Source organism: Oncorhynchus masou, chromosome 6 (genome assembly GCF_036934945.1).
Source record: "Oncorhynchus masou masou isolate Uvic2021 chromosome 6, UVic_Omas_1.1, whole genome shotgun sequence".
Lineage (NCBI taxonomy): Eukaryota > Metazoa > Chordata > Actinopteri > Salmoniformes > Salmonidae > Oncorhynchus > Oncorhynchus masou.
This window is the reverse complement of record NC_088217.1, coordinates 55,637,807-55,660,546: the sequence shown is the minus strand read 5'-3', so window position 1 is coordinate 55,660,546 and position 22,740 is coordinate 55,637,807. Positions and strand designations below refer to the sequence as shown.

The following is a 22,740-nucleotide window of genomic DNA, read 5'->3' as shown; positions in this document are numbered from 1 at the left end:
GCCTTTGTCAGATCTAGGAACAAGTGGCTAGAGGAGGGTGAATAAAATTCATCTTGTTTTTTCAGGTTAGAAAATACCGCTCTAAAAAATAATACAATTCAACAATTAAACATTAATGGTCTCATCACAGGTGATCCCAAATTAATCTCTAACTTTAGTTGCAACTTCTACAGGAATTGATATGGTTCTAAGTATTGCGAGGTTTCCTCTCTGTGTGATGTGAAATCAACTGGGGAGGCTGAAAGGGAACAGTGTGATTTTTATTTTATTTTACGTTTATTTAACTAGGCAAGTCAGTTAAGAACAAAATTAACAGTGGGTTAATTGCCTTGTACAGGGGCAGAACGACAGATTTGTACCTTGTCAGCACGGGGATTCAATCTTGCAACCTTTCGGTTACTAGTTCAACGCTCTAACCACTAGGCTACCTAGTGTAGAATTTTTTCTGTTGTACACATTCAAAATAAATAAGTCTTCTGGGACTGATGGTATATCTGCTGAGTTTTACTAACCTTTTTCTCAACAGTCAGACCCATTGCTGTTGGAAGTCTTTTCTGAAATAATTTCAAATAATGCACACCCTCCCAGTTTGATTCAAGGTCTGATTACATTAATACCTAAGCCCAAGAAAGACTTGCTTCTCCTCGATAATTGGCGTCTAATCTGTCTGCTCAATAACAACTACAAAATATTAGCCTCTATATTTGCAAAAAGAATGAAGGCAGTATTGGACTCAACTAGACACTCTATTGTACTTGTCCTCTTGCTCAGTTGTGCACAGGGGCCTCCCACTCCTCTTTCTATTCTGGTTAGAGACAGTTTGTGCTGTTCTGTGAAGGGAGTAGTACACAGCGTTGTATGAGATATTCAGTTTCTTGGCAATTTTTCGCATGGAATAGCCTTCATTTCTCAGAACAAGAACAGAATGGTGAGTTTAAGAAGATAGTTATTTGTTTCTGGCCATTTTGAGTCTGTAATCGAACCCACAAATGCTGATGCTCCAGAGACTCAACTAGTCTAAAGAAGACCCGTTTTATTGCTTCTTTAATCAGAACTACAGTTTCCAGCTGTGCTAACATAATTGCAAAAGGGTTTTCTAATGATCAATTAGCCTTTAATAATTATAAACTTGGATTAGCTAACACAACGTGCTATTGGAACACAGGAGTGATGGTTGCCGATAATGGGCCACTGTATGCCTATGTAGATATTCCATAAAAAATCTGCCGTTTCCAGCTATAACAGTCATTTACAACATTAACAATGTTGTATTTCTGTATTTCTGATCAATTTGATGTTATTTTAATGGACAAAAAAATGTGCTTTTCTTTCAAAAACAACGATATTTCTAAGTGACCCCACACTTTTGAACGGTAGTGTATGTCTAATAATATCCAACTGGTGTTTGACCTTATTGACTGTTCTGATCTAATCTTTTAAGATTAAAGACAATAAAACAGACTTTTATAAAGCCTTTGATACAGTGGAATACGAGTTTCTGAGAATTGTTTGCTGTTAAATACTATGTGATACCCTCTATTTGCAATATTCTAGTCAAGGAAAAAGTAACATACCTTGGGATTACCATATCTAAGGATCAGCAGGGTAGATGCTCATTAAATTTCATACCTATTATTGATTTGTCCTTGAAAGGTTGGGCATTGCTTTCTAAAGCTGAAGGTATCTCCAGACTTATGCAGCCCAGTCAATCTTGACAACAAAATAGGTAAAGTGTTTGACCCGATATTTTTCAACTTCATTTGGAAAAATCGTACACATTATATGAGGAAATCTGTCATTATGAATACATGAATATGGTGGTCTCAATTTTTTGGATTTTCCTACTTTGAATAATACTTTAAAGATACATTGGCCTGAACATTTCTCAAAGAATCCCACTTCAATTTGGAATTTTATCCCTCATTATGTCTTCTCTTGTTTTGGTGGCTTCAATTTTATGTTACTTTGTAACTATAACATTGATAAGATTCCTACAAAATGATCTGCTTTTCATAGACAAGTATTTTTAGCGTGGTTGTTAAAATACTGTATATAAACATAATTTTTCCCCGCATAGGTATTTCATTAGGAACAATAAGGATATTTTGTATAGAAACAAGTCTTTATTTTTTAAGAACGTGTTCAATAATCATATCCTGCTGGTGAGTCAACTTTTTAATGCAGTAGGATTGTTACTCAATTATAAGTAATTTTTATCTCTTCTGTTACACCTAGAGAGTTCACCATAGTCTTTGATGCTATTCCATCTGGAACTCTCATGTTGTTTAGAGGTGTAGCCAGACCTCATCTTCTTGACCTACCCTAGCTTAATCCAGTTGACTCTCCATTAGGAAAACATTGTTTCTCTTTGCTCCCTCAGAACAACAGATCTATAATGCTTTATTTCAAAGGGATATTGTATCCATTCCTTATGTCACAACTTACTGGAATACATTTGTCAATAATGTCTGTAGAGAAAAAGTCTGGTTATTACCACACAAATACCAAGATCAACGAGGTATCCTTCAGAATGATCCACAAGTATTACCCTGAGAATCATTACCTGAAGAAACTCAAAAAAGACATTAACATTAACTGTACTTTTTGTGTTGACCATCCCGAAACAGTTTAGCATTTATTTTGGCATTGTTTACATGTAAATAAATTATGGAAAGGTATTCATAGTTTTATAATTGTTAATATTCTTGATGACATTTGTTTTGTTTTTATGGGAGAATGTGCTGCTCGGTTTCCTTAACTATAATAAGGAAAAAGAAAAACAATTTTACCTCCTAAATCTAATTGTGCTAATGGGAATATGTCATCTTCATAAATGTAAATTCAAGGATAAAAAAACACTCATCCGTGTTTTCTATAAGGAATTCGAGCAGTACATTAAGACCATTCTACATTCTTCTAATAAGAAAGCTGTTAAAAGAAACACATGGATTGTTTTAAGGTCTTTGTATAATCTGTAATTTGTTGTACCCACTAGCATATGTTATCATTGTCTGTTTGCACACTTCTTGTATGTATACTGTTTTAACCATTATACGTTGTGATACAAAATGGTAAAAGGGAAGAAAAAAACACAATTATAAAAAGAATACACCCTTCCAATTAAACCTACTCTGATTAAAAACCCACTACCCCATTCCACTACTTTGACCCTATCTACTCCTGCACAAAGCCAATGGCCTGGGAGGACAGCACACCACCACTCAACACAACCTGAAGTCAAATCTTGTATACCCAAATACTTCTCTGCAGCTGAAACCACAACATCTATTTTCTGTGATTTACGTTCCATTTTTGCGGTACAGTTGATAACCTTACTGAAGCATTGCCTTTGGAAAGTATTCAGACCCTTTGACTTTTTCCACATGTTCTTACATTACTGCCTTATTCTAAAATTGATGAAAAAATTCAATTCTTTATCAATCTAGACCCAATACCCCAAAATGACAAAGCAAAGACAAGTTTAGAATTGTTTTGCTAACTTATAAAAATATCACATTTACATAAGTATTCAGACCCTTTACTCAGTACTTTGTTGAAGCACCTTTGGCAGCGATTACAGCCTCGAGTTTTCTTGGGTATGACGCTACAAGCTTGGCACACCTGTATATGGGGAGTTTCCTCCATTCTTCTATGCAGATCCTCTCAAGCTCTGTCAAGTTGGATGGGGGCGTCTCTGCACAGCTATTTTCAGGTCTCTCCAGAGATTTTAGGTCGGGTTCAAGTCCGGCTCTGGCTCGGCCACTCAAGGACATTCATAGACTTGTCCAGAAGCCACTCCTGCATTGTCTTGAGTGTGCTAAGCATCGTTGTCCTGTTGGAAGGTGAACCTTCGCCCAAGTCTGTGGTCCTGAGCACTCTGGAGCAGGTTTTCATCAAGGATCTGTCTGTACTTTGCTCCCTTCATCATTCCCTCTGTCCTGACTCGTCTCCTAGTCCCTGCAGCTGAAAAACATCCCCACAGCATGATGCTGCCACCACCATGCTTCACCGTAGGGATGGTGCCAGGTTTCCTCCAGATGTGAAGCTTGGCATTCAGGCCAAAGAGTTCAATCTTGGTTTCATCAGACCAGATAATCTTGTCTCTCATGGTCTGAGAGTCCTTTAGGTGCCTTTTGGCAAACTCCAAGTATGCTGTCATGTGTCTTTTACTGAGGAGTGGCTTCCGTCTGGCCACTCTACCATAAAGGCCTGATTGGTGGAGTGCTGCAGAGATGGTTGTCCTTCTGGAAGGGTCTCCCATCTCCACGGAGGAACTCTGGAGCTCTGTCAGAGTGACCTTCGGTTTCTTGGTCACCCCCCTGACCAAGGCCCTTCTCCCCTGATTGCTCAGTTTGGCCGGGTGGCCAGCTCTAGGAAGAGTCTTGGTGGTTCTAAACTTCTTACATTTTGAGAATGATGGATGCTGCTGTGTTCTTTGGGAGCTTCAATTCTGCAGAAATGTTTTGGTACACTTCCCCAGATCTGTGCCTCGACACAATCCTGTCTCGGAGCTCTACGGACAATTCCTTTGACCTAATGGCTTGGTTTTTGCTCTGATATGCACTGTCAACTGTGGGACCTTATATAGACAGGTGTGTGCATTTCCAACAATTACCATTGGAAACAGGATAAACCTAAGCTCAATTTCGAGTCTCATAGCAAAGGGTCTGAATACTTATGTAAATAAGGCATTTCTGTTTTGTTTTTTTAAATATATATATATATATATATTTTTTTCTTTACAAATAATTAAACCTGTTTTCACTTTTTCATTGTGGCGTATTGTGTGTAGATTGATGATGAAAAAAATATAGAACTGTAACGGAACAAAATGTGGAAAAAGTAAAGGGGTCTGAATTCTATACGAATGCAATGTATGATTGTTTTTTTTTACGAGTCTCTCCCTTCTCATGTGAAGCTGAACTTTATGAGATACCCTGTAAGAGCTCTTGTGCACAAGCCCCTCCAGTGTTATGAATTAAATAATATTTGGGCATGTATCAAGTGTATGCAGATGGAAAGAATATCGTATGCCAGCTGAGGTTATATGCTCCAACTATGGTGTTGAACACTCAACACCACAGTTTAAGGGCTGTCCAGCATGTCTCCTATTTGGAGGCGGTGAGAAGAGTGGAAGGAGCGAGTGGCATTGAAGACACAATGGTATTTGGGACTGCACAAGTTAATGTTTCTCGGTAATCAAGTGATTCTGATATGTTACAGGTGAAAAAGGTGGACTTTGTAGCATTTATTTTAATGGTCACAAACTGCACAGCACAAACAAATAAGAAATCAGAGAACATTTGAATTACTGGTCAGCAGTATGCTTTTTGGGACTGAGTTTACAGCCGGGGCATTGCAAGAAATCCTGTCAAAGGACGATCCGCCCTCACAAACCCCTGAGTCTGTGTAGGGATGTGATTTGAATGGCAATGTGACTGAAGGAGTGTCTATTTTTATATTTCGTATGATGTCGGTTTTTCCTACAATGGTTCTCAACTGTACCGCAGAACTGGAACGTAAAAATCAGAAAAAATGGATTTGTTGTGGTGTCAGCTGTAGATAAGTACTTGGGTGTACGGGATTTTACTGCAGAATAGTTACAAGGTGTCCTGTCCTCCCAGGCCGCCGGACTGGTGTAGGATCAGATAGGACCAGTGGAATAGTGGTGACATTTTTAATGGTTGTTTTGTCTTCCCTTTTCTCCAGCCCTTCCCTTTTTATGTCACAAAGTGTAATGAATTCACACTCCAGAACAGTAGGCAGAAACACAGGGCTAGATAACAGAAATAGATTAATAGGATGGCCGACCGTTTTTTTAATTTTCTTTTTCCCCCGGTAATGATTGACGAGTGTCGAGGAGAAAGAGAGAAGGGAGAGAGGTCGTGCCTCTGCTCATGCTCTCAAAATGTCGGTGCCCGGAGAAGACATGTTTCCAAGGTGAGCAGGACGATTATGGGATGAAAGCAAAGTCAGGAGAAGATGAATATTGGGACAGGGATACAGAAAGGTGGGTTTCTGAGGATCTAAAACCCTCACACCGACTATAAACAAAAAATCTTTCCATCACCACTTTGCTTCTTTTGATTCCTTTCTTTTTCACGACTGTAGCCCAATCATTCTCAATCTCATCTTCACCCGACCCAGCATCAGTTTCGAACAGAACAGCCGTTCCCGCCACCTTCCCAAATCCTCCTTTAACCTCTTTAAGGTTTATTGGCAGACTAAAACCTAAGGTGTATTGCCGTCACATACTGTGCGAGGTAGCAAAATATCCCCCCATAAATAAGACGTTTTGGATTAAAATATTCAAACCAACTACGATCTTCAATATGCTCCATCCGTTTGCAAACATTTGCAACATGGGCAAATCCTTTACAGTTGTTGCATTGTAGTGTTTAGTGGACAAATGCTCTTGCTAAGTACTTTACATAAGCTAGCTTTACATGCATAGGGATGCGCTCTAGGGATGTGCTCTTAATCAAAAAACAAAAGAACTGACAGACTTTCTTCCTTTTTTCTATTCACTATTCAGTTTAGGCGAAGGCCACCAACCACACCTTGGATTCTCTTGAAGTATTCAATCTCAACATCCATCGACACCCCGACGATGACTGCTTTAACAGGTGCTCTATTCTGCAGTTCAAAGCATGACACTTTGGAATTTGCAATTCTTGTGATTCCCAATGCTTTCTTCTGCTCTTCAGAAACACAATTAACTAGAACAAGCCCACTCCTGGTCACTCTTTTCCCAACGCATGCTTCACCTTCTTTTATACCTCAAATGGGTTTAAGGAATGGGCCCTTTTTTTCAATTTTCGCCTAAAATGACATACCCAAATCTAACTGCCTGTAGTTCAGGCCCTGAAGCAAGGATACACATTTCCTTGGTACCATTTGAAAGGAAACATTTTGAAGTTTGTGGAAATGTGAAAGGAATGTAGGAGAATATAACATATTAGATCTGGTAAAAGATAATACAAAGACAAAAACAACCGTTTTTTGTATTGTTTTTGTACCATCATCTTTGAAATGCAAGAGAAAGGCCGTAATATATTAATCCAGCCCAATTGCAATTTAGATGTTGTCGGCTAGATGGCGGAAGTGTGTGTGCAAAGTTTCAGACTGATCCAAAATGTTGTATCAAGACTGCCCAAATGTGCCTAATTTGTTTATTAATAACTTTTTCAGGTTCAAAATTATGCACTCTCCTCAAACAATTGAATGGTATTCTTTCACTGTAATAGCTACTGTAAATTGGACAGTGCTGTTAGAGTAACAATAATTTAAGTTTTCTGCCAATATCAGATATGTCTATGTCCTGGGAAATGTTCTTGTTTCTTACAACCTAATCGTATTAGCTTACATTAGCTCAACCGTCCCACAGGGGACCCACCAATCCTGAAGATGTTTTTAAAGTAATGATGGACTGTCATTTCACTTTTCTTATTTGAGCTGTTCTTGCCATAATATGGACTTGGTCTTTTACCAAATAGGGCTGTCTTCTGTATACCACCCTTACCTTGTCACAACACAACTGATTGGCTGAAACACATTAAGAAGGAAAGAAATTCCACAAATTAACTTTTAACAAGGTACACCTGTTAATTGAAATGCATTCCAGGTGGCTACCTCATGAAGCTGGTTAAGAGAATGCCAAGAGTGTGCAAAGAGGAGGAAACAGGCACAAAAGTATCTATATCCACAGTAAAACGAGTCCTATATTGACATAACTTGAAAGGCCACTCAGCAAGGAAGAAGCCACTTCACAAAATAGATGGCATCATGAGGGAGGACAATTATGTGGATATATTGAAGCAACATCTTAAGACATCAGTCAGGAAGTTAAAGCTTGGTCGCAAATGAGTCTTCCCAATGGACAATGACCCAAAGCATACTCCAAAGTTGTGGCAAAATGGCTTTAAGGACAACAATATCAAGGTATTGGAGTGGCCATCACAAAGCCCTGACCACAATCCCTTAGACAATTGGCAGAACTGAAATTGCGTGTGCGAACAAGGAGGCCAACAAACCCGACTCAGTTACACCAGCTCTGTTAGGAGAAATGGGCCAAAAATTCACCCAATTTATTGTGGAAAGCTACCCGAAATGTTTGCCCAAGTTAAACAATTTAAAGGCAATGCAACCAAATACTAATTGAGTATATGTAAACTTCTGATGTGATGAAAGAAATTAAAGCTGACATAAATCACTCTACTATTATTCTGACATTTCACATTTTTACCATAAAGTGGTGATCCTAATTGACCTAAGACAGGGATTTTTTTTGCTAGGATTAAATGTCAGGAATTGTGAAAAACTGAGTTTAAATGTACAGTATTTGGCTAAAGTGTATGTAAACTTCCGACTTCAACTGTATATATTGTTTTTGACCAAGCGTGCATGCACCAAATCCACCTCTTCGGCACCATAGAATTAAAAATGTTAATACTATAATGGACATGAACATGATAGGATAAAAGGTCAGCCATTTTGGTCAGGGAGTCAACCATAGTTTGCCAGTGCTGTGATAAGATAGTGTAAAATAATGAATTTTAAAAATTCATCCGCACTGTATGTTTTTTAGCAACCATTCAGACAGTTTTTATATTCCATATTATTTTTTATTAACTGCCAATACATCAACATTCCATTCATACAATGCAGTCAATCCACAGCCATACACTGGTTGAAATCAGTTCATGATAGGATAAGTAAATGCAACAAGCAGGGTAACGTGGGGTAACTAACCCCCCCCCCCCATAAGAACAATGTCCAATTACTGACACAAGATGAAGGAACAAGGAAACCACACACTGCTCTTGATAGTATCACTGATCTTTAATAAGCTTACGTTTCAGCCTCACGGCCTTCGTCAGAGCTTTTGTGAGTTTTTTTCAATTTAGCACCTTTATGTAGACCTAGCCCCACCCACATCCGTTCCACGCATCGAAGGGGGTTGGAGGCAAAGGAAAAATAAGTAAGTGCTACCAAATATAACAATATGCATTTCATAAATATTCAAATAAAGTGTGTAAATAAGACGTTTTAAACACGTCTGTAAAACCACAATGAGGACATAGACCTACCGAGCAAGTTTTTAAAAAAAATCATTGGGGGTACATCGTACGAAAAACATCAAAGTAATCTTAAATAGGGGCATAATTCATGTTCAAATTCACAACATAACATACATAGGCATTTCATCTTTAAGACCTTGAGGAAATAATGTCTGGAGGGTGAAAATCCCAAAACATTCTCTTTTACTCAGAGTATTATTAATGTCACCTCCACTGTCTGATATCTTAACATTCTCTATGCCACAAAATCTAAAAAAGGTAGAAATGTCATGCTTTAGGTCATTAAAATGTACTGCGACTGGATAATCCCTTTCGTTTCTCCTGATTGAACTTTTATGTTCACTGATTCTCTGTTTGATTGAACGAGAGGTTTTACCGACATAGCACAGCCCACATGGACATTTAATAATGTAAATAACATGGGTGGTGGAACACATAATAATGTAATTTATTTGAAACCATTTCCAAGTATGTGGGTGTCAGAAATATTCACACTTCATCATATTGTTACACTGTGCGCATCCTCTGCATCTATAGCTACCATTTGGAAGGGGGCGTAAAAGAGCCTGGCTGATTTTCTTTTGTGACTGGCAGTTGGCATGAACCAATTTATTGCGTAAATTGCGACCTCTCCTATACACAAATAAGGGGTGGATTTTTAAATTCAGCCGGCAAAGCTGGGTCCGATGATAAAATATGCCAGTGTTTCTTCACCGCATCTCCCACTTCTCGCGAGTTCAAAGTATATGTGGTTGTGAACATTACAGAGTGTTCAGGTTCATTTCCCAGACTGCTCTCCACACACACACACACACACACACACACAACTGTAGGGCTCTCCAGAGGGTAGTGAGGTCTGCACAATGCATCACTGGGGGCAAACTGCCTGTCCTCCAGGACACCTACATCACCCGATGTCACAAGAAGGCCAAAAAGATCATCAAGGACAACAACCACCCGAGCCACTGCCTGTTCACCCCGCTACCAACCAGAAGGCGAGGTCAGTACAGATGCATCAAAGCAGGGACCAAGACTGAAAAACAGCTTCTATCTCAAGGCCATCAGACTGTTAAACAGCCACCACTAACATTGAGTGGCTGCTGCCAACATACTGACTCAACTCCAGCCACTTTAATAATGGAAATTTATGGAAATTACTGTAAAAATGTAACACTAGCACTTTAAACAATGCCACTTAATATAATATGTTTACATACCCTACATTACTCATCTCATATGTATATGTATATACTATACTCTATATCATCTACTGCATCTTTATGTGATACATGCATCACTAGCCACTTTAAACTATGCCACCTTGTTTACATACCCTACATTACTCATCTCATATGTATATACTGTACTCGATACCATCCACTGCATCTTGCCTATGCTGTTCTGTACCATCACTCATTCAAATATCTTTATGTACATATTCTTTATCCCCTTACACTTGTGTGTATAAGGTAGTAGTTGTGGAATTGTTAGGTTAGATTACTCGTTGGTTATCACTGCATTGTCGGAACTAGAAGCACAAGCATTTCGCTACACTCGCATTAACATCTGCTAACCATGTGTATGTGACAAATAAAATTTGATTTGATTTAACAAATATCCTTTTGTGACAGTGAGATAAGACCCCCCCCCCCCTCACTTCTAATAGACTACACACAGAACAGAGGACAGGACAGCGTAACAAGTGTTCGAGGAGGCAATGATACAAAGATGGAGTGAAAAAGAAACACAGAGATGGGTAGAAAAAAAATAGATGAAATAAGTTAAAAGGGGCAGGATAAGCAAATACAAAACTCCCCAGTCCTATACCCCCTCTCTCTTTCTGCGTGATTGAATTAGAGAGAAAAGATGGACATCAAAAGGTTGTATCGTCATTTTCATAAGGGACACACCATTCTAAGAAAAATCCACCTGATTGGGCATGGAACCTGCCAGTCATTCCTAAACGGTTCCTGTCACAAGGGGCAGTGTTCTAATCAGTGAGAGAAGGGTGGGTGGGGCTATGTGCTTGATTATAATAGCGACTTCTCGGTAGTATTACTGTGTGCATAGTATCATTTATTTACAAGAGTGCAGCCTTATTTACATATGTAAAACCCTGGCAGGCATAAAAACAGCGTACAGTTTGACTGTAGAGACAGAACTTTTGTCAGAGAAGGGCAGAGGTGATTTACACTGTTGGGTTTCCTACTGAATTCCATCCAAAAGGAGGTAAAATAACATCTGGCTATACACTAACCAACCTAAAATCATAAATAAATGTTTGAAGGTACCAGTGGTTTGTGAAATTAAATAATGTGGTTGATTGTTTTTGCCATATGGAACTGAGCACCATTTCCAGGAATTTATTTAATAAGATACTTTTTCGCAAATCATGTGAAAATCTGAAGCTAACTTAACAGATATTCTAAACACACAAACAGTAGATACAATATTACAAAGTAATTTCCCCAGTTCGGCCCAGAGACCAAAACATAGACAATATAATATAATACAGCAAGCGGGAGGGTGGGGTCGGTCACCTTTAACCCTTGATCTCTAACCCGAGAATGACCCCGGAAATGAACGACAACAGACACTTGAATGTTGTGGTTTCCCATTTGTTTGTTAAATAGTCCGGAGAGTTGATGGTCCTCACACAAGGTTGTGTACTCTGGGAGGAAGTTGCCTCTAAATTCTGATCTAAGATAAGCTCAACCTACTCCAAGAACCTAACCTAAACCATTAGTGGAGGAAACGCATAACTGGTCCGAGTTCAATGTCTACATGCCATTTCCTCCTCAACACAATTCCATAAGAGAAGGAGAAGGCAGCAAGATTATCAATGACATCACCCTAGTTCCCTCAGGACTCCATCTCGTCTCCGTCGAATGGCAGGGGCTCGAAGCTGCAAACCTCCTCATAGGTCAACCCTGAGAGAAAGAGAGAGATCAGAAGTGGCCAGAGTAGACATCTACCTAGTTTAGTGTGAGTACCATGTTATGTTAAACCTAAATGGTTTTATCATCCTCCCTCCACACACGGAGCCATTTCCCTCTCTCCCCCATCACATACTTTTCCACTCCTCTATCTCCAGTTCACGGCTCTCAAAGCTCTGGTCGTATGGCTCAGACTCTGGTTCATCGTCTGGGTCGTGGTACTGGGAGAAGTAGGGGTGGGCCAGGGCCTCTGACGCTGTGATCCGCTGATCAGTGTCCAGAACCAACATCTTCTCTAATAGATCCACCGCTGGAAGGGGGAGAGAGAGAGAGAGATTGTAAACGGAGTGTCTGTTTAGACAGTGTGAATGTGTGTGTTTGTGAGACACTAGACAGACTACCCCATTATTACCTAGTAGACTAGCCATTATTACCTAGTGGGTTAGCGCCAATGAACACATCAGCAAAGTTCCTCTTGGGCATCTGGGGAAGGGAGTTAATGTAGTTTCTGGCCTGTTCGAGAGATACACAGAACGGTTCAACACACATTGGACACACAGGTGACTACAACACTTGAACTGCTTCTGAAATCAAGCGATACCCCATTTCGGCAGTGAAGACAGATTATTTCTGTACACTTAGGGCTCGAATCCTAACTTGAGATCAGAATGTGTAAATCCCGCATTGATGCCAATAGGAGACTCAGTTATGTGCTCTGTGGACGTATGTATCAAGCGGCTCAGTGTAGGAGTGCCAAATTATGATCAGTTTAGCCTTTTACATCACATTGAATAGGATTACATGGTCAGGGGAACCTGATCCTAGATCAGCACGCCTATTCTGAGACGCTTCAGAAAAGATAGGAATCCCATAGAGCACATCTAAAGGGTTATGAAGAATGCAGCAGTCTGGAGCTGTAGTTAGGAAGAGAACCACTGTACACAACGACCAAACCCATCATATACCATCAGAATACTCCAGATCAGAGGGGCAAGGCCATAAAAAGCAGTCAGGAATTAGGGATTGCAAGGCACTCTGGGAAGTGGTTAGATTACGTCAGAGATGCATGTCAGACAAAAAGCAGTCGGGGAGGGTTGGAAGAGCTCTGCATGGCCTAACAAAAGACTGGGGACATCATAGAGATCCTATTAAATTACTAGAGGGGCTATGTCATAAACCCTCAAAATTCCAGGATGGGGTAGCCATAATGGTCAGGGAGAAATCCAAACCAATCTAATCGGAAAGGATGGCAGTAGAGGCATAATCCTGATTTAATTATGCAGGAAAATAAAGTAAGACATGTGATATCAGAAACTGTGTAATAGAATTTGAACTAAAATATTATCATACAATCATAAATACAGTTCATACGGTTTTATATGCATTTTCTGTATAAATAGTATCTAAAATATGAGTCAACGACCATAAATGTCGTATTATATAATACAATATCAGTGCTTGTTGCATTTATAATTTGGGCGACCCTGGGAAGGACATTTCATAGTGTCTCACCTCGTGGCTGGGCATCCGGCTAATGACAGAGGCCGGGGGTGTACCTGTCAGCCTCATGATCTGCTGCAGCTGGTTAATATCTACAGCAGCCCAGGGTAAAGGGTCATAGGTCATACTGTCACACGTGAGAGGGTCACAGGGATGTCAAAGTGTCCCTAAACTAAATCATTTTGTTTCGTGGGGAGAATGGGGGGGGGGAGAGAAGATAAGGTGGTTGAGAGGGAAGGGTAAAAGTTGACATGCTGTATGAGGTATTATTGAATAGACACAACAAAATGCTTTTAGAACAAAGCCAGAGGAACGAGTGACAGAAGAACAGAGCAACTCAAGACGAGAGGGCTCAAGGGGGCAGCTCTACTCAATGACAACTAGGTCAAGGTTCTCTTGGCTTCTGAAACAGCAGCCCATGTAGCTGTAAGTACACAAGAAGTGGTGTTGAGTTACAGTGGCTATATAAATGGCAGGACAGGAAGAGAGTATAGTAGTAGCGTCTCACTAAGGAGGTTGTTATAGAAACGCAGAAGCACAACCCAAACGCAGGCAGGCAGACGAGGGCGGATTGGAACAGAACATGGTGGAACACGACAGAACACTCACAGAGCTCAGGTTCCGGGGTTCCCATGAGGAGCATTATAAGCTTCAACTGACCAATGTCTATACCATACCATACCAACATCAAGGGAAAACTGAGGAATGGGATGGAAGGAGGGTGAGAAAGAAGGGATAGGAGGGTAGGGAAAAGTAGGAGGGAAAGATCGAGGGAGAAGTAGGAGGAGGGATACATCTATGAGAACCTCAGACATATACTACCTGGTTTGCCCATGCATGTAGTTAGCTAAATAACTAAGTGCACATTTCAACTGGGTGTAGGGGATAGGGGTCAATTTGGAATTGGGCCATGACAACAAGTGCTACAATTTTCTATGTCACCGTGACAACAGTGAAAGGATACGGTCGGTGCCGGGGAATAACGTCCTTCCGGTTAGCAGCTCCGCCATTATGCAGCCCACCGACCAGATGTCAACTACAACAACAACACTGTTAGCTAGAAACACATATCCGTAAAATCATTTGGTATAACCATTTACACCTGCAAAATTATTTTTGGGGTGTAAAAAATACAATAAAACCCGGCCTATAGAATATACACCATATATTACTTATAGGTCATACCTGTCATATTGCAGAGATAGTGTAATATACAGTGGATTCGGAAATTATTCAGACCGCTTCACTTTTTCAACATTTTGTTACATTACAGCCTTATTCTAAAATGGATTAAAACAGTTTTTTCTCATTTCTCAAACAATACCCCATAATGACAAAGCAATAACAGTTTTTTAGAAATGTTGGCAAATTTATTAAAAATAAAAAACTGAGATCACATTTACATAAGTTTTCAGACACTTTACTCTACTTAGTTGAAGCACCTTTGGCAGCGATTACAGCCTTGAGTCTTCTTGGGTATGACGCTACAAGCTTGGCACACCTGTATTTGGGGAGTTTCTCCCATTCTTCTCTGCAGATCCTCTCAAAACCCACTTCTGCATTGTCTTGGTTGTGTGCTTAGGGTTGTTGTCCTCCAGTCAGAGATCCAGAACACTCTGGAGCAGGTTTTAATCAAGGATCTCTGTACTTTGCTCTGTTCATCTTTCCCCTGATCCCGACTAGTCTCCCAGTACCTACCGTTGAAAAACATCCCCAAAGCATGATGCTGCCACCACCATGCTTCACCGTAGGGATGGTGCTAGGTTTCCTCTAGACGTGACGCTTGGCATTAGGGCCAAAGAGTTCAATCTTGGTTTCTGTCTGGCCACTCTACCATAAAGGCCTGATTAGTAGAGTGCTGCAATGATGGGAGAAACTTCAACTAGCTTTTTCAAACATAAATTTGCATCCTGTAGCTCTAACTCCAAAAGGTTTTGGGACACTAATGTCCATGGAGAATAAGAGCACCTCCTCCCAGCTGACCACTGCACTGAGGCTAGGAAACACTCACCACCGATAAATCCACGATAATCGAGAATTTCAATAAGCATTTCTCTACGGCTGGCCATGCTTTCCTACTGGTTGTCCCAACAGACAGCTCCGCACCACCCGCAGCTACTTGCCCAAGCCTCCTCAGCTTCTCATTCACCCAAATCTAGATAGCAGATGTTCTGAAAGAACTCTAAAACCTGGACCCGTACAAGTCAGCTGGGCTAGACAATCTGGACCCTCTCTTTCTAAAATTATCCGCTGACATGTTTGCTAACCCTATTAGCAGTCTGTTCAACCTCTCTTTCGTATTGTCCGAGATTGGAAAGCTGCGGCGGTCATCCCCCTCTTCAAAAGGGGGTGACACTCCAGACCCAAACTGTTAGACCTATATCCATCCTGCCCTACCTTTCTAAAGTCTTTGAAAACCAAGTTAACAAACAGATCACCAACCATTTCGAATCCCGCTGTGCAATCTGGTTTCCGAGCTGGTCACGGGTGCACCTCAACCATGCTCAAGGTACTAAACGATATCATAACCACTATTGATAAAATACAGTACTGTGTGGCCGTCTTCATCGACCTGGCCAAGGCTTTCGACTCTGTCAATCACCGTATTCTTATCAGCAGACTCAACAGCCTTGGTTTCTCAAATGACTGCCTCGCCTGGTTCACCAACTACTTCTCAGACAGAGTTATGTGTGTCAAATCGGAGAGCCTGTTGTCCAGACCTCTGGCCGTCTCTATGGGGGGTACCACAGGGTTAAATTCTTGGGCCAACTCTTTTCTCTGTATATATCAACATCGTCGCTCTTGATAAGGGTGATTCCTTGATCCACCTCTATGCAGACGACACAATTCTGTTGTACACACCTGGCCCTTCTTTGGAAACTGTGTTAACACACCTCCAATCGAGCTTCAATGCCATACAACACTCCTTCCGTGGCCTCCAACTGCTCTTAAACGCTAGTAAAACTAAATGCAGGCTCTTCAACCAATTGCTGCCCGCACCCACATCACCACTCTGGACGGTTCTGGCTTAGAACATGTGGACAACTACAAATGCCTATGTGTCTGGCTAGACTGTAAACTCTCCTTCCAGACTCATCTCCAATCCAAAATTAAATCTAGAATCAGCTTCCTATTTTGCAACAAAGACTCCTTCACTCACCCTGCCAAACATACCCTTGTAAAACTTACTACCCTACCCATCCTCGATGATGTCATTTACAAAATAGCCTCCAACACTCTACTCAGGCAAATTGGATGCAGTCGATCACAGTGCCATCCGTTTTGTCACCAAAGCCCCATATACCACCCACCACTGCGACCTGTATGCTCTTGTCGGCTGGCGCTCGCTATATATTCGTCGCCAGAACCCCTGGCTCCAGGTCATCTATAAGACTTTGCAAGGTAAAGCTCCGCCTCATCTCAGCTCACTGGTCACCATAACAACACCCACCCATAGCACGCGCTCCAACAGGTATATCTCACTGGTCATCCCCAAAGCTAACACCTCCTTTGGCTGCCTTTCCTTCCAGTTCTCTGCTGCCAATGACTGGAACAAATTGCAAAAATCGCTGAAGTTGGAGACTTATCTCCCTCACTAACTTTAAGCATCAGCTATCTGAGCAGCGAACCGATCGCTGCTGCTGTACACAGCCCACCTGTAAATAGCCCATCCAACTACCTCATCCCCATATTGTAATTTTTTTGCTCTTTTGCACACCAGTATTTCTACTTTCACATCATCATTTGCACATCTATCACTCCAGTGATAATTTGCTAAATTGTAATTACTTCACTACTATGGTCTATTTATTGCCTTACCTCCTTACGTCATTTGCACACACTGTATATAGACTTTTCTATTGTGTTATTGACTGTACATTTGTTTATTCCCTGTTGTTTGTGTCGCACTGCTTTGCTTTATGTTGGCCAGGTCGCAGTTGTAAATGAGAACTTGTTCTCAACTGGCCTACCTGGTTCTCAACTGGTCTAAAAGGTGAAATAAAATAAAAACTTCCATAAGGACAACAGTCTCCACAGGGGAACTCTGGAGCTCTGTCAGAGTGAACATTGGGTTCTTGGTCACCTCCCTGACCTTGGCCCTTCTCCCCCAATTGCTCAGTTTGGCCGGGTAGCCAGCTCTAGAAAGAGTCTTGGTGGTTCCAAACTTAAGAATGATGGAGATGACTGTGTTCTTGGGAACCTTCAATGCTGCAGAAACGGTTTGTACCCTTCCCAAATCAAATCAACTTTTATTGGTCACATACACATGGTTATCAGATGTTAATGCGAGTGTAGAGAAATGCTTGTGCTTCTAACTCTGACAGTGCAGTAATATCTAACAATTCCCCAACAACTACCTAATATACACAAATCTAAAAAGGAGTGAATGAAAATATGTACAGATAAATTACTGGATGTATGGGTGGTCCATTTCAGTTGGTCTGTGATGTGTACGCCGAGGAACTTAACTTTCCACCTTCTCAACTGCTGACCCTTCGATGTGGATAGGGGGGTGCTCACTCTGTGGTTTCCTGAAGTTCACAATCATCTCCTTTGTTTTGTTGACATTGAGTGAGAGGTTGTTTTCCTGACACCGCACTCCGAGTACCCACACCTCCTCCCTGTAGGCTGTCTCGTCGTTCTTGGTAATCAAGCCCACTACTGTTGTGTCATCTGCAAACTTGATGATTGAGTAGGAGGTGTGCATGGCCACGCAATCGTGGGTGAACAGGGAGTGCAGGAGGGGGCAGATCACGCACCCTTGTGGGCCCCAGTGTTGAGGGTCAGCGAAGTGGAGATGTTGTTTCCTACCTTCACCACATGTGCCTCGACACAATCCTGTCTCGGAGCTCTACGGACAATTCCTTCGACCTCATGGATTGGTTTTTGCTCTGCTATGCACTGCCAACTGCGGAACCTTAGATAGACAGGTGTGTGCTCCTTTCCAAATCCTGTCCAATCAATTGACAATCAAGTTGTAGAAACCTCTCAAGGATGATCAATGGAAACAGGATGCACCTGAGCCTCATAGCAAAGAGTCAGAATACTTATGTATATATAAAAATATATATATATATAAATAAAAATTCTAAAATCCAGTTTTCACTGTCATTATGGGGTATTGTGTGTAGATTGATGAGGATTTTTGTTTTGTTTTATCTATTTTAGAATAAGGCTGTAATGTAACAAAATGTGGGAAAAAATGAAGGGGTCTGAATATATTCTGAATGCACTCTATTACAGTATATTACCTGTCATGTTGTAGTGCATCCAGTTAAGCATGATCTCTGGGGCGCGGTACCACCTGGTTGCTACGTAACCCGTCATCTCATCATCAGTGTGTCTCGCCAAACCAAAGTCCAGGATCTGACGGGTAGAAAGAGAGAGAGCTCAAAAGTGAGTGTGTGTGTATGTATGTGTGTGCAAGAGAGAGAAAGAGAGATGGTTGTGTGTATCAAAAGGTGTGGACTCAAGTCACAGACTTTTTGTAATTCATAATTTGTAACTCAAGTCAGACTCTAGTGACCTGGACTAAATTTGAGTTACAAATTTCATAACTTCAAGACTTGATAGAAAATAAAATGACTTGACTTGAACTTGGAGCCTAAAGACTCAGGACTCGACTTGAATTGGCAACAGACAAACGGAGAACACAGGTATAAATACACAGGGAACAACACATTGCATGTATAGATAACTTGTATTACTTGACTTGAAAAAAACAACAACGTATGACTCAACTTGCTCTTAGAATGCATGGCTTGGCCTTGACTCGAGACTCAACCAGTTCTACGTGGGACTCGGACCTTGCTTGTGACTCGAATAATAGTGACTTCGTCCCACCTCTGGTATTTACAGTGCCTTTAGAAAAAGTGTTCATACCAGTTGGCTTATTCCACATTTTGTTGTGTTAGAGTCTGAATCTTCACACAATACCCCATAATGACATAGTGAAAACATGTATTTATTGTTGTTGTTTGTTTTGTATTCACACCCCTGAGTCAATACTTTGTATAAGCACCTTTGGTAGAGATTACAGCTGTGAGTCTTTCTGGGTAAGTCTCTATGAGCTTTCCACACCTGGATTATGCAACATTTGCTTCAAGCTCTGTCAAATTGGTTGGTGATAATGGCTAGACAACCATTTTCAGGTCTTGACATAGATTTTCAAGCTGATTTAAGTCAAAACTGTAACAGCCACTCAGGAATATTCAATGTCTTATTGGTAAGAAACTCCAGTGTAGATTTGGCCTTGGGTTTTAGGTTATTGTCCTGCTGAAAGGTGAATTCATCTCACAGTGTCTGGTCGAATGCAGACAACCAGGTTTCCTCTAGGATTTCACAATTGCTTAGCTCCATTGTGTTTCTTTCCTATCCTGAAAACTCCCCTGTCCTTAATGATTACAAGCATAACATGATGTAGCCACCACCACACTTGAAAATATGTAGTGTTACTCAGTAATTTGTTGTAGTGGATTTGCCCCAAACAGTTTGCATTCAGGACAAAATGTTACTTTCTTTACCATATTTTTTTGGTATTACTTCAGTACCTTGTTGCAAAACAGGATGCTTGTTGTTTAATATTTGTATTCTGTACAGGGTTCCTTCTTTTCACTCGGCCAATTAGGTTAATACTGTGGAGTAACTATGTTGTTGATTTATCCTCAGTTTTCTCCTATCATAGCCATTAAACTCTAACTGTTTTAAAGTCACCATTGGCCTCATGGTGAAATCCCTGAGCGGTTTCCTTCCTCTCTGGCAACTGAGTTAGGAAGGACTACTGTACTTTGTAGTGGCTGGGTATATTGATACACCACCCAAAGTGTAATTAATGACTTCACCATGCTCAAAAGGGTATTCAATGTTTGCATTTATTTTTATCCATCAACCAATAGGTGCTATTCTTTGAAAGACCTTGGAAAACCTCCCTGGTCTTTGTGGTTGAATCTGTGTTGGAAATTCACTGCTCGACTGAGGGACGTTACAGATAATGGTATGTGTGGTATAGAGTAGAGGTCGACCGATTAATCAGCATTTTTGGACGCTGATTAAGGCCAATTACAATGCATTCCACGAGGAAACTGCGTGGCAGGCTGACCACCTGTTACACGAGTGCAGAAAGGAGCCAAGGTAAGTTGCTAGCGAGCATTAAACTTATCTTATAAAAAAAACAAATCAAACTACACATGGCTGATGATATTACTAGGTTAACTAGCTTGTCCTGCATTGCATATAATCAATTTAATTTATAATCGAATCACAGCCTACATCATCGGGGGATGATTAACATAAATGCACATTTGTGAAAAAAGCACAATCGTTGCACGAATGTACCTAACTATAAACATCAATGCCTTTCTTAAAATCAATACACAGAAGTATATATTTTTTAAACCTGTATATTTAGTAAAAATAAATTGTTAGCAGGCAATAATAACTAGTGAAATTTTGTCACTTCTCGTGTTCATTGCACGCAGTCAGGGTATATGCAACAGTTTGGGACGCCTGGCTCGTTGCGAACTAATTTGCCAGAATTTCACATAATTATGACATAACATTGAAGGTTGTGCAATGTAACAGCAATATTTAGACATAGGGTTGTCACCCGTTTGATAAAATACGGAACGCTTCTGTATTTCGCTGAAAGAATAAACTTTTGTTTTCGAACGGCTCGTATTTCTGTTTATTATATTATAATTAAGTCTATGATTTGATAGAGCAGTCTGACTGAGCTGTAGTAGGCAGCTGCAGGCTCGTAAGCATTCATTCAAACTTTACTGCGTTTGCCAGCAGCTCTTAGCAATGCTTGCTTCACAGCGCTGTTTATGACTTCAAGCCAACTCCTGAGATTAGGCTGGCAATACTAAAGTGCCTATTAGAACATCCAATAGTAAAAGGTATATGAAATACAAATGGTATAGAGAGAAATAGTCGACGTGTTATAATTCCTATAATAACTACAACCTAAAACTTCTTCACTGGTAATATTGAACCACCAGCTTCCATATGTTCTCGTGTTCTGAGCAAGGAAATTAAACGTTAGCTTTTTTACATGGCACAAACATTGCACTTTTACTTTCTTCTCCAACACTGTTTTTGCATTATTTAAACCAAATTGAGCATGTTTCATTAGCTTTTTTACATGGCACAAACATTGCACTTTTACTTTCTTCTCCAACACTGTTTTTGCATTATTTAAACCAAATTGAGCATGTTTCATTATTTATTTGAGACAAAATAGATTTTATTTATGTATTAAGTTAAAACATAAGTTTCATTGTTCATTCAGTATTGTCATAATTGTCATTATTACAAATATATATATATCAATAAAAATGGCTGATTAATCAGTATCAGCTTTTTCTGGTCCTCCAATAATAATCGGAGTTGAAAAATCATAAATCGGTTGACCTCTAGTACAGAGATGAGGTAGTCATTCAAAAATCATGTTAAACACCATTATTGCATGTGACTAGTTATGAACATTTTTACTCCTGAACTTATTTAGGCTTGCCATTAAAATGTGGTTCGAATACTTAAAGTTCAAAAAACATAATTCCACTTTGATATTATGGGGTATTGTGTGTAGGCTAATGACAACAAATCTTTAATCCATTTTAAATTCAGGCAGTAACAACAAAATGCGGAAAAAGTCAAGGGGTGTGAATACTTTATGAAAGGGGGGGAGGGGTTTTGAACCTTTATTTAACTAGGTAAGTCAGTTACGAACAAATTCCTATTTACAATGATGGCCTACCCCGGCCAAACCCGGATGATGCTGGGCAATTGTGCTCCGCCCTATGGGACTCCCAATCACGGCCGGATGTGACACAGCCTGGATTCGAACCAGGGACTGTAGTGAAGCCTCTTGCACTGAGATGCAGTGCCTTAGACCCTGCGCCACTCGGGAGGAAATACAGTGCCGTCTGAAAGTATTCAGACCCCTCGACTTGTTCCACATTTTGTTACATTACTGCCTTATTCTAAGATGGATTAAATAAAAAATGGTTGAAGTTCGAAACCCCCAAGACTCATCCTAGAGCTGGCCGCCCGGCCAAAACGGAGCAATCGGGGGAGAAGGGCCTTGGTCAGGGAGCTGACCAAGAACCCAATAGTCACTCTGACAGAGCTCTGCAGTTCCCCTGCGGAGATGGGAGAAACTTCCAGAAGGACAACCATCTCTGCAGCACTCCACCAATCAGACCTTTATGGTAGGGTGGCCA

General features: G+C 40.6%; 1 protein-coding gene across 1 annotated transcript in view; it reads right to left on the bottom strand.

The window, feature by feature from the left end:
* Positions 1-8,817: 8,817 nt before the first annotated feature.
* The window catches only part of LOC135542316 (mitogen-activated protein kinase 14A-like), a 49,061-nt gene continuing 35,138 nt past the window's right edge, over positions 8,818-22,740 (bottom strand). The window contains exons 7-12 of the mRNA XM_064969197.1: positions 18,769-18,883; positions 14,481-14,552; positions 13,529-13,608; positions 12,451-12,529; positions 12,153-12,326; positions 8,818-12,010 (exon numbers count right to left, since the gene is read on the bottom strand). Of these exons, the coding sequence (XP_064825269.1) occupies positions 11,943-12,010; positions 12,153-12,326; positions 12,451-12,529; positions 13,529-13,608; positions 14,481-14,552; positions 18,769-18,883 (588 nt within the window). The 3' untranslated portion in view covers positions 8,818-11,942. The remainder of the gene's footprint in view (positions 12,011-12,152; positions 12,327-12,450; positions 12,530-13,528; positions 13,609-14,480; positions 14,553-18,768; positions 18,884-22,740) is intronic.